Genomic DNA, 12,620 nt, shown 5'->3' with positions numbered 1-12,620 from the left:
ACACATACACACACTGTGTCTGCCACTACTTTCTATGTGAACCAGGACACATATTGTGCCCCATTAGGTTGTTAAAGAGCAGAGTACTGTCATGTTTTGAATTTCTTTTTTTATTCTTCCTCTCTCTACTTCCTTGCCGCGCTCCACCATTTCTCTCTCTCATTATCCCACACAAAAGAAAGCCAGTCATGTATTACATTTGCAACATGAACTAAAATATGCAGTATTGATTGGTTTAGTGACAATGGTTGCCAACCAAACGAAAGTAGCGGCAGTGTGTCTACGGCGCAGTTTTTAACAGCCCACACTATGATGTACAATGCCGCAAGTTGTGTTTTTTTTTTTCTCTTGTTTCTCCTCCCACTTGTCAATCGAGCCGCCTTTCTCTGTAGGATTAACAACACTTACACATCAGCTGTTTCTCCTATTTGACCTCCTTTTTTATTTGGCTTCAGTTGTTATATCACTCATCAGTGACCTCCTTCCTTCCCCTCACTCCGGATTATCCACACCCCCCCCCCCACCACCACCACCACCACCACCACCACCAACTCTCCATTCTCAGTCGTTCGTTAACTCAACCCGTATCTATATTATGTGAATGCTTTGCGCTGTAAAATTGCTCCGCTCCCGACAGCCACCCACCCACTCCATTAAATACGCACTCACTTGATGGTAGATTTGTAGCCAATATCCTGATTTGCATTACAGAAGGTAAGGAAGTGGTGTGGCTTGTTAAAGCACCGGCAGGCCATTGATCGGTGTCCACGTTGTGTGCTGAATGTAATAAGAGAAAGTTGAAGGGAGAGCAGGAAGTAGGACTCTGAATGCATTCCTTTTGGTTGCAAAATTATAGCTAACAATAAATGTTTGTTTCTATGAAGAGAAAACCTTGTTTATATGTAAAAAATAAAGACCTAGCCTTCCTTAAAGGAATGCATGTCGCCTGCAGCCTTTAGTTGAAAATAATAATTTGTAATCCCATGTGTCTATCACCATATCAAATTTTAGCTATGTTTGTGTAAAATCGACTGAGTTATAGCCATTTTTGTTCGCTTATAGGATTAGCTGTGGTGGCCATCTTGATTTACAGTGACTCCACAAATGAATCAATTGTATATGTTGGCTACATTCACTGATTCCACTTGGGGACTTATTGGATAAAATTTAAACAACTGTCTTTGGAAATTTGTTAGCACTTGAAGATGTTTTAGAGATCACTCTCATCTACTACCTCACCAAGTCTTAAGTCAATATATCTAAAAATGACTGAGCTATAGCTTTTTTTTTTGTGATTTTTAAGGTTGTTCGTTTATGGCAACCATCTTCAAGTTTTAATCAGCTGTATATGAATAGCCAATGATTACTCTCTGCAATTTTCAATAAAATGTATTGAGTGGTTCATGAGATATTCTAGTAACAGACACACAAACACAGAATTGCGATAACAAAAAGGCTACAAAAAGGGTTGAAACTGCATGCAGGAGTGGATTCTTTTTTGCTGCCACACGTCTTATCAAACAAATCGATAGCGTCCATAATAAGAAGTGGTCCAAGAGCAGTGTCCTCTAACACTTCCACACATCTCAAAGTCACAGCGCCTCGCCCTGCATCACTTCAGCCTGCTGAACTGAAGGCTGCCATTAAATATGACCCACACATCACTCAGCCCTCTGCAGCAGTGTGAGCGCATGAAGGGTAAAAGGAGCGCAGCCCGATGATTCACCTGCTCAGAGCTGAAGCCGTTCCTGAATGCTGCGTGCTAAAATGCACACAGAATACAGGCGAAGAAAAAGCTGTGTCAGAGAGCAAATTAAAATTAGCTCCTTACTTTGTGTTACCTGGTAAGAAGATAAACAACTGCAGGGGATAAATTTGTTACACGAGGGTAGCGACAGAAAATAAATAAATAAAGGAAGAAGACAATCTTTCCATATTTTGCAGCTTAGCAAAAATCAGTGTCGCTAAATTAATGCATGTTTTTATATTGAGCAGCTATACTCGGCTTTGGATTCACAGACCCTGAGTGCAGTGAAAATAGATTCTCGTCTTCTGCCTTGGGGCACCTAAACGTGTCTTTTCAGATTTGGTGATGGCTAGGTCTATGATCATTGAAGCGCTTCAAATTACATCAGGATGAAAAGGGGAAGGAGGTACATGGGAAATGAAAAAAGAAAGAAAATGATATTCATTCTCTCCTTATCTACCTTTTACATCAGCGCTTGTAGATGGGGCTTAGAATGGGTAATGAGCTTAGGTCCTTTTCTGTCACATCCTGCCGAGAGCCAAGAGTCTTGTCTGTCATCCAGGTGGCACAACGTTTTATAGAAAATTTGATTAATACTTACAGTACAAGAAAATCTTATTTTTTGTAATGTCAGCTAGGAAAGTTGTGTTTTCTCACCACAAGACGTATTGGGCTACAGTATGTGAAGCAAGACATGTTCTGGGGACAAGTGTGCGTGGTCCAACCGGTCAATATATCGCTAAAGAAACTGCATTTCCTGTAAAAATACTCTATAACTCTGCAGAAATCTGTTGAACATGGTTTTACTGAATTGTCAGAGGTAATAAAAAAAGAGCAAAAGAATGACTACCCTTTTAGTAATAGCTAAATGGGTTAGTTAGATGTTAAATGTAGCAAATTGCTAGCTGGCAAGAGAAAAACACATGCTTAAAGCAAAAGCCTAAAATAGAAAAATGTTATCTGTAAACTGCAATACAGTAAGTCAAAGATGAAAGTAACGAAGGCTAGCTAAAAGTAGCAAAATACTTTTAAAAAGCAAAACTTAGGTGATGACTGGCCAAATGATCAAGGTATGATGTTAGCTAAATGTTAAGCTAAAGTAGAAAAATCCTAGATAACATCTAAAGGAATGAGTTGCTGTGCTTTAGCTATGCTAAAAATAATAAACACTAGCTTGAAATTGTGAAGCAATAGCTAAAAGCTTAAAGTATCAAAGGACTAACTAAGCATAGCAATAGACTAGCTAATTGCCAAAAGTCAAAAGGTTACCTCAAAGCTAAAAGTGGCAAAATGCTAGCTGGCTGCTAGCTGATTCAGCTTTCACAGAAACAAGTGTCACAAGTGTAGCACAAACACACACAGGCTCAGGTACACCCAAACAGATCTGCAAGGAAGCACACACTTACCAACTCCGCATCAATCAAAGACACAAACACATGGGAGCATTTAAACACACATGGCAAGTCAAGGTTAGTGGGGGTCAACCGATCCTCAATGTTGGAAAGAAAGGAGCGGGAGAGATGAAGGCGAAGGTTTATGGCAGCTCAGCTATATGAACACATCAGAGGAAATCTGAGAGGCCATTAAAACGCTGGCTTTTATGAGTGTAATAATCCCGCTCTTCTGCCCGGGTGTCCAGCCAGGGCTTCGGAGAGCGTCCAGATTAGGAACGGAGCTGTGACTGGTGGCGTGCTATCAGCTTGAAGGGCCCAGCAGAACAACACTTCATGTAAATCTCTGGACTGATTTGATTGAAACTTAGAAAGTAGTCGTAGGATGCACATGTAAAACTGATTAACGTTTTGAGTCAACTAAATCCACAGCTGACTGAGCCTAAAAAACCCTGAGATCACAGCATCGCCATCAGTTTTAGAGATGTTGACCCATGGCTTTCCATGGTAGTAAGTAAGACTGATCCTAAACATGTCTTTTGGGTTCAAATAAATTATACTTTTTTTTTGGGGGGGGTTAACATTTTGAAATTAAGTTTTTGGAGTCAGCTCTGTTTATCCATCCATTATCTTTTACCCGCTTCTTCCATTTTGGGTCACGGGGGTCGCCGGAGCCCATGTCCAGCAATCACTGTGCGAGGGGCGGGGTACACCCTGAACAGGTCTCCAGTCCATCACAGGAACACAGAGACAAACAAGACAAACAACCATTCACTCTCTCACTCACACCTAGAGACAATTTAGAGTTACCAATCAGTCTAACATGTATGTTTTTGGTCTGTGGGAGGAAACCGGAGTACCTGGAGAAAACTCACGCATGCACGGAGAGAACATGCGAACTCCACCCAGAAAGGCCCCTGGACCGGGATTTGAACCGGGGACCTGCCTGCTGAGAGGCAGCAGCTCTACCAGTTGTGCCACTGTGCTGCCCAGCTCTGTTTATATGTTAGCAAAATATTTTGAGAACTCCTGGGTGGATTTTAATGGAATTCTTGAAAAGCAGTCATTGGATGTACATCTAAAACTGATTTTTTATATATATATATCTCAAGCCAATTCAAGAAGGTTACTCTTGAGCTATAACTCATTGAATTTGACAGATTTTGAGCACAGGTTTGGTGTGGTAGTAGCTGTGAGTTGTCCCCAACAAATACTCTTAGTGACCAGATCCAATGAGGTCTCACATGGGATTGTGCATAGCTTTAAAGATGAACTAAACAGCAATAACTCCTTCCTGTCTCATCATAAAATGGTTTTAATTTAAAACTTTAGGTAATTTGTATTTTCATCTGTGCTTCTGGTTCATCTCAATCACTTATCTCATTATCAAATGTATCTCTTCTGTCTGTTTTAATGCAATTTTGCTCTCTTTATCTCTGAAAGTCTTACTGCGACAAGTCTGTACTGACAAAATGCCAAACGGCTTTATGTTTCCATTCACGCAGACAGAGCTCAGCTTAGGACTGACATTTAGAAATCCCATATTAACCTAAAATCTCAAAAGTTTTTTTTCTTTTGAATATTTTTTTTTAACCTACAAACAGTGGATGATAATAAGTCGTATGCAAACATTTATCTTTGTCACTGATCGTAAGACTTGGCTTTAATATGGCTCCTGCATTACATAACGTTTTTGTTACATAAATTGTTGAAATGACTGTGTCCTTGCGCACTTACTGAGAAAAAAGAACGTAAGAACTATGATATTGTAGATTCTATTCTTTCCACTCTTGCCGTCATTATTATTAGACTGCAGCTGTAGCCACAGGCAGGTGAAATAAGAAGTATAAATATTTGTGTTACAGTGCAAAGTACTGCAGGGAGGCCTTGAGCACTAGCTTTTAGTTCAAGTAGACTAGCCTGGATTGCCTAACTAAACATTGCAAAACACAGTGGGACAAAATATTTTAAATACAAAGTCTTAGCTTTTTTGAAACAATGCAAATCACACACGGCAGTCTGTCGTGGCAAAGTTTTTTCAACATGTCCCACTAAAAGTTTGTATTTGGAATGACTTTCGGCTACTACCAGATCAAAATTTAGTTCAATATTTTTTAAACCAAATGTGTTATTGCCATTTTTGTGGTAACCATCATCATTTGGAGTAATATAACATTTTAATCAGTTGTAGACATGCATCTAGTTATTACTTTTAGAAAACATCATTAAAATTTGTCCAGTGGTTTATGAGATGGTTTGCTAACAGACTAACAAGGCAGGCCCCAACAGTTAATGCCCAAGTTTTAAGCTAAAACTGTATACGATGATATCCTGATGCATGCTCGTATGCATGTATACGATGAGTACATAGGCGTCGCAACAATCATATGTGAAGGAGACGTGTCCCCCTCCACAATCAAAAAATATTAATTCGGACCCCCCACACACACACATGTTTACCATGAAATATTAGTTCATCCAGCACTGTTTCTATTTCTTTATGAACAAATCCATTCCACTTAATTAATAGGAGAATATTCAAACCACTAAAAATCCACTCCAGGTTTTCCTGGTTACCTACAACAACTCCACACTGCACGCAGTGTTTCCGAGGTCATCTGCCTTGGCAGGGTGCTCACGGTGGGGAGAAGGGGGAGACACTGCTGTTTTGTGCACTAGCTTAGCGCCGTGTTAGTGCTGGCGGTTGTTTACGGAGGTTAGGATGTGTGAGAGAAGCGGAGCGCTACGTCTGTAGCATCTTAGATAACACATCTGTATTGTGCACTGCTAGCTTAACGCTACGTTAGTTCCGGCAGTTTTTGGTATGTAGGTAAACGTAGATGTTTAACAACCCGTTAAAATGCACCAGAATGCAGGAAATGGCATCTACTTTATTCAAAATTTTCTATGAGAGGTTAGTTAATCAGTTGTAGATGTGTGTTCAATAAATGTTTCATTAAAATGTGTCTAATGGTTCATGAGATATGTTGGTAACAATCAGACAGAGTTAAATCTAAATAGTTAATGGCAGAACTTTAAATAATAATCTGCAATTTGTTAGTGCCTAATATATGTTGGGGATGGCTCTAAGCTACTAATACATAATTTTCGCACACTATTTGTGAAACTGACTGAATCATAGCCGTTTGTGTGCTTTCTAAGGTCATTTGGCTGTGGCAGTAAACTCGAATATGCTTAACTCCAGAGTTCATCAGTTGTAAATGCACTGCTTGCTTTCTGCAAGCTGTGTTCAAGTTTATTCTACAGTATTGAGATATTATGCTAAGAGACAAACGCACACACCTACATGCACACACAGACGCTGGTAAAAACAATATCGCCCTGCCTTTGCCTTTCAGCGTCAGATGGTAAACAATCTGAAACAACTTCTGGAACTGAATAAAAGAAAAACAAAGCGCTGACTCAGCCTTCTAGTCCCAAAACCCCTAGGACCTAAACTTTTTAACATCTTTTGTGTCTGAATGCAAAACGACGTTGATAGAAACTCAACATTCATGCCAAAACCGTCCAGAAGGTTGTAACAGTTGTGTGGTTTTAATGTTTTGGCAGATCAGAGTGTATTTGCGATGATGTTAAAGCAGATATTTCTGCTGACACTGCAGACTGGTTAATATCTGCAGAAAACAGGATCATTTTGCCAAGGAAACCAAATGAATTTGACTGCTCTGCGTTACATGGTGGCGTTCAGTTCTCCCACAAACTTCTTGACCCGACACGCAGGCCTCGCCGACTCTGAGTAAATCAGAGCCCCATTTCAGACTCGCTCCCCTTGACTCCGCAACTCAGCACAGAACTTACAAAATCCCCCAAAGCAACCCAAAGTTTAGCAACAACAAGAGGAATCATTCAAAGGAATGTACCCTGTTTACTATTGACTTTGCAACAATTACCCAAGCATATGTGTGTGTAATTAGATAAGGCAGCCAGTTGTTCTCTAATGCGGCAAATCAAATTAACTAAAGATGCCACATTGATTTCTTTGTGTTCCTTAAATTATTCATCTTCACTTGCACTGAACCAGTCAGCCAGCCACCGAAGAGCTTTTCCCAACTCCACTGCACCATTGCGCCTTCACTCCCTGCCACACACACACACACACACACACGTTGATTGTTTTTGCCAAATCTTTCCAAGCATATTTGCAGACTTTTCTGTTTTTCTCTTCATTTTTATTTTTATTTTTTTTAAATTGTTGTTTCACCACCGTTTAGCCAACTGACCCTCTTGAAAAAGAAGGTGTTTGCAATATTGTGGAAAAGCAGAACTCCTATTAATGGAGACAGCTCTGACCTCCGTTACTTCCATTTGTGGTTGAGATATGAAGGAAGGCGGAAAAATGTTCCTGTGTGCCTGTGTGATGGCACGCACGGTGCAGCAGTAAGAATTCATGAGGCACGCGGGCTGCAGACAACCGCACGTCTCGGGCTGTTCAACCGACATCCTGTTCCCTGGCATGTTGCACTGGGGAAGATCAATATGACCTTACCTCCACCGCCCGCTCCTATGAAACTTAATTACTGATATTCAGCTACAAAGTCATCATAGTCCGGCTGTCAATATTCATCGGGGATCATTACAGGCCTAATAAAAGAGGTTATTTACGGGGCTGCTCCGCTGACACCAGCCCAGGTTCGGGGATTCAGCTTCAGCCGTCTCAATTTGCTTTACTCCCCTCCCTCCTTCTCCCAGAAGCACTGACCTGAAAAATAAAAATTGACAGCAGAGAAACTAACAGGAGAGAAGCATGGCGGTGAACGCTTCTGGCGTGTCTTTTAATTCTCTTAGCTATGTTTGGAGGGTTTTCAGCCTACGCCCAAAAAGCACAAGGAGGGGAAAAAAAAAAGTTGCAATTTCCCCAAATCCCCAACTAAATTTGAACTTTGCTTGCCATCAACAATGCATTCAGAACCTCAGAGAAATATTTTATAACGTGTTTAGAGAAACGGCTGATTCTTTTTTTATTTTATTTTGTTTCTTTTCCACCGTTCGCTCTTCTGACTTTGTGTTTTCAAGGCCACCCGGCTAGAATTCACAGAAAGTAATTTAGCAAGAGCGGTCGCCTCAGAGCTCCCAATCCCGACGTCGTACACAGCAACAAAGGAACTGTGTGATGGTTGGAGATTGCTATATGTTAATTCGCTCGATAAATCAATAGTTCCACTGTAATTGAAATGCTTGGCTCTTTGACGCAACATGTTGAAAAAGGGAAAAGTGAAACAGTGACCTCTATAGGTCAAGTTAGATACTGCAGCCAGGATTTTTTTTAAATACCAATAAATAAATAAATATCTCCTGCCCAGTCCCATGCCCAGAAACATCCTGTCTTGATTAATATGGTCCTCTTTACATCAGTTCAAGGAATGCTCTGTTGCCTTCCCTGAGCAATTAGTGAGAGGGGGAGGGGGGTGCTTCACCAGCGTTGGATTATCCACAGCAGCATACCTCCTGATGCGAGCCCTAAAGACCGCTGACTTATTCATACATGTTTAATCTAAAAGCCTCAGCACAGGTTTCAAGAGGAGGGCTGCTGCAGAACTGACATAAGATCAACATCTGGGGAGAGTGAAGACGAGGGGGTGAGGTGTACGGTATGAAATATGCCCCCAAAGAGGGTGAAGGAAGAGCAGGAGGTGAAGAAGGCATGGGAAAATTACGCACACAAAACAAATTAGACACTGGTGTCAGTTTATACTACAGCAAACACACAAGTTGTTATTGTGTATTTCTGTTAGTAAAATATGTTTTTAATCTCTATTTTGGCTATCACAGTTAATTAAACTTAGCAAACACAAAAATGACTACAACTGAGTTGAAATTTGTTGTGGTGATAACTGATACTAATCCTCAACCCATACTCAGAGCACAAAATGATTGCACGAGATCTTTTTTTATGCTTTGGCATCAACTCTTTGAATCTGTTAAGGAACTTTGTTTGTTTGTTAGCTAAATATCTTACAAACCACTGAGTATATTTTAATTAAACTCTCCTAAATTGACTATTTGGAGCCAACCCAAATCAAGATGGCCACCTCAGTCAATTAACCGTCGAAAATTCAAGAACTATTATAGTTTGGTCAGTTTGACATATTTTTTTAATTTACCCTTTATTTATACAGGTAGTCTTATTGAGTCACAAGAACTCATTTTCAAGAGAGACCTGTTCAGGAGTAGATGATGGGGTTTAGAGCCTTGCTCAAGGGTCCAGAGTGGGGCAAATGAGGGTGGGGGCAGGTGTGGGTGTTACACCAACTCCACCCACATTTTGATGTTCTCTGTCCAGGGAGTTGAACTTGCGACTTTCCAATCACAGGCCCATCTTCTCTAACCTCTGTGCCACCAAACTGGAACTAAAAAAAATGGCACAGTAGTAGATGAGAGTTGTCTCCAACACATATTCAAAGACTGAGCAATATCTTTGCTTACAAATTTGCTAATAAAACTTTGCTCTTAACATTGTTGAAGTCACTGATGTTTGTTAGCAAGATGATCCACTGCATGAGTTATACTGAAGCTCTTAAAAAGTCATCATTGTATGTACATCTATAACCAATTATCTTTTGGAATCCGGCGAAATGTCCATGACAAGTAATTAAACTTACCAACACAGACTTGATTCTGACTCAGTCAGTTTTATAGTTATCGAACTAAACTGAGTTTGACCATGACTGTCGACGAGGAAAAGGGCTGGCACCGGAGGAGGGGGCGTGCCAAAGAGACCATCTTAGCACCAACATAACTGGTTTGTTCCACTTTGGAGTAAGTTGTTGGGGGAATAATCAGTTTTGTGTTGTGTTTCCTTGACTGATGAAGCCTTCTGGATGTAAGGTGAAACGTTTCAGCACAAAAAAAAAGAAACTGTCCAGATGACCTGACTGAAAATTGTTGGATTGTATACCTGGATTATTGAGCATGGACTTTGTTGGTTATTGAGCTAAAGTTTTGTCGTGGCAGCTGAGAGTCGTTCACAAAAATACTCCCAAGTGTGTACAGATCGTGAAATATCACTTGAGACTGTGAGTACCATATTTTCAAGGTTTGACCAAAACAGCTATAACTTTTTCATTTCTCAATGTAAGATGATCTTATTTTAAACTCAAGCATAAAAGGTTGGGAGGTGATATGCACTCGTTCAAGAAAAGCAAGGCATTTTATTTTTACCTGCAGTTGGGTATTTGTACTTTTATACTTTCTTCCACAGGTTGAAACCCTTTCATGCCAAAACTGAAGCTGTGCCTCCTAGCAGAGGGTTTTCTTATTAAATGCCTCCTGGCTCTAAATGAAGGTCAAAGCATGAATAATTAAATGTACCGTCAAAATCTCATTTGAGTCTCTGTTTGCTTGATCTCTTTTTTGACTGCAGGGATCCCAACAAACCAGTTCCCCAAGACACCAAGTTCATCCACACCAAGGCCAACCGTTTTGAGGAAGTGGCCTGGTCCAAGTACAACCCCCAGGAACAGCTGTACCTGCATATTGGCCTGAAGCCACGTGTGCGCGACCACTACAGGGCCACCAAAGTGGCTTTCTGGAAACACTTAGTGCCCCACCTGTACAACCTTAACGAGATCTTTCACTACACCTCGACCACCACCAAAGTGCCACCTCCAGAGACCACGCAGAACAGCCTGTCCACCAAGAGACCCAACGGGAAGAGCTGGCCCTTCAACACCAAACGCCCCCCCATGTCACCGGCCTACAACAGTGACGATAAGGAATCTTGGAACGGCGATGAGGAGTCGGGGCCACTTGTCGTGGAGAACCCACGGGATTATTCCACGGAGCTCAGTGTCACCATCGCAGTGGGGGCCTCGCTGCTCTTCCTCAATGTCCTTGCTTTTGCGGCGCTCTACTATCGCAAGGACAAGCGGCGGCAGGACTCCGGCCACGGGCAGCCCAGCCCCCAGCTGCAGACCACCTCAAACGACATCAGCCACCACGCGCCCGAGGAGGAGATCATGTCGCTGCAGATGAACCAGACGCACCACGAGTGTGAGGCGGGGAACAGCAACGAGGGGGCGCTGCGCTTGGCCTCGTTGCCCGACTACACGCTCACACTGCGCCGCTCTCCGGACGACATCCCCCTCATGACCCCCAACACCATCACCATGATCCCCAACTCCCTGGTGGGTATGCCCAACCTCCACCCGTACAACACCTTCACGACCGGCTTCAACTCCACCGGCCTGCCGCACTCCCACTCAACCACCCGCGTATAGCTTTAAGAAGCGGGCAGGCGGAAAAGGAAGGGAAGGGGCAGGAGGCTGAACAAACGTTGGAGAGGATTGTGTTTTATAAATATCACAGGCGGAGAACGGACGGGAGGGTTGCGAGGAGGGGGGGGCGGGGAAAAGGGCGCGAAAGCGGGATTAAAACGTGCGGAGATTTACCCAGACTTTTACTACGAGGAGAGCTGCTGAGAGCTCTCCGTGGATGTCAAGTTGTGCAGAGCTGCCAAAATCAAAACTGCTTCCCTTCTCCTGACATAGGGGAGGTGGTCTTTCTGCAGTATTTTTTTTTCTAAAATAATCATTTTAAAAAGCCTTTTTAAACAGACTTGAGGAGATATCAACACTTTATTTCTTGAATTCATAACTAAAAAAAAAACCAACAACAAAAAACAGAAGTGCTTTTTATTTCCCTCCTGCGGGAGACACATCCAGAAACAATGGCCTCTGCGTTGCTATTCGCAAAATGTTTTTAATTGCTTCTTTGTTTTGTTTTACGTTTTGATGCCTTACTGAGCTTTTTTCTTTCGTCATTATTTCTTACTCGGTGAGAATATTCTGTATGGAGTGCGTTACAAGCAGAGCAGACTCAAAGACGCGAGACTTGAATCCAGGACAGGCATTTAGAGGACACGCAGATGTAGAGATTTTCAATCCTTTTTGGGCAACTTTTTTTTTTTTTGGTGTTTTGTTTACTTTTTTTGTTGCATACCAACACAACAACCACACAAACAATGTTATCTTGTTTTTTGGGGAGGGTTTTCAACTTGTGTAGAGATGTTTTGTGTGGGACAGCTCTTGTCAAGAGATGAAATGGCAGAGATAAACGCTACGTTACTGTGATTGTTTTAAGAAAAAAAAGTGCATCTTTTACAGCCAATTTATCTGTTAAGCTAGCTGATATTATCCCCACAGTGTGTGCACGTGCACATGCTGCTCGGAGCAACAGCGTGTCTGTGTGCATTTGAAAATGATTTCTTATTTTCTGTGTGCGAGCACGATCGAGAGGCTGAGATAAAGACGGGAGCAGATGCACTGCTGGAACTTGCAAATGCAAGAGATGTAAGTGAGGACGTGCGTGTGTGAGAGTCCGTGCACATTTTTTTTTTCTATGTTTCACATTTTACTGTTTGGTATATAGTGTTTTTTTTCAATTTTGGGGCTTTTATTTTCCTCATGTTGATGATTTTGGTCCAACATCGCTCATGTTTCTGCTGCGTCTCTGGCTGTCCGTTT

General features: G+C 41.8%; 1 protein-coding gene across 9 annotated transcripts in view; it reads left to right on the top strand.

The window, feature by feature from the left end:
• The window catches only part of nlgn3a (neuroligin 3a), a 154,008-nt gene extending 142,576 nt beyond the window's left edge, over positions 1-11,432 (top strand). For all 9 annotated transcript variants that reach the window (XM_037675363.1, XM_037675366.1, XM_037675360.1 and 6 more), the window contains one exon: positions 10,520-11,432. In XM_037675363.1, coding sequence (XP_037531291.1) covers positions 10,520-11,375 — 856 coding nt within the window. In that variant the 3' untranslated portion in view covers positions 11,376-11,432. The remainder of the gene's footprint in view (positions 1-10,519) is intronic.
• Positions 11,433-12,620: the final 1,188 nt, after the last annotated feature.

This window comes from Nematolebias whitei, chromosome 4 (assembly GCF_014905685.2).
Source record: "Nematolebias whitei isolate Nwh7 chromosome 4, NemWhi1, whole genome shotgun sequence".
Taxonomy (NCBI): Eukaryota; Metazoa; Chordata; class Actinopteri; order Cyprinodontiformes; family Rivulidae; genus Nematolebias; species Nematolebias whitei.
The sequence above is the reverse complement of the archived record's forward strand: the minus strand, read 5'-3'. Positions and strand labels throughout refer to the sequence as shown.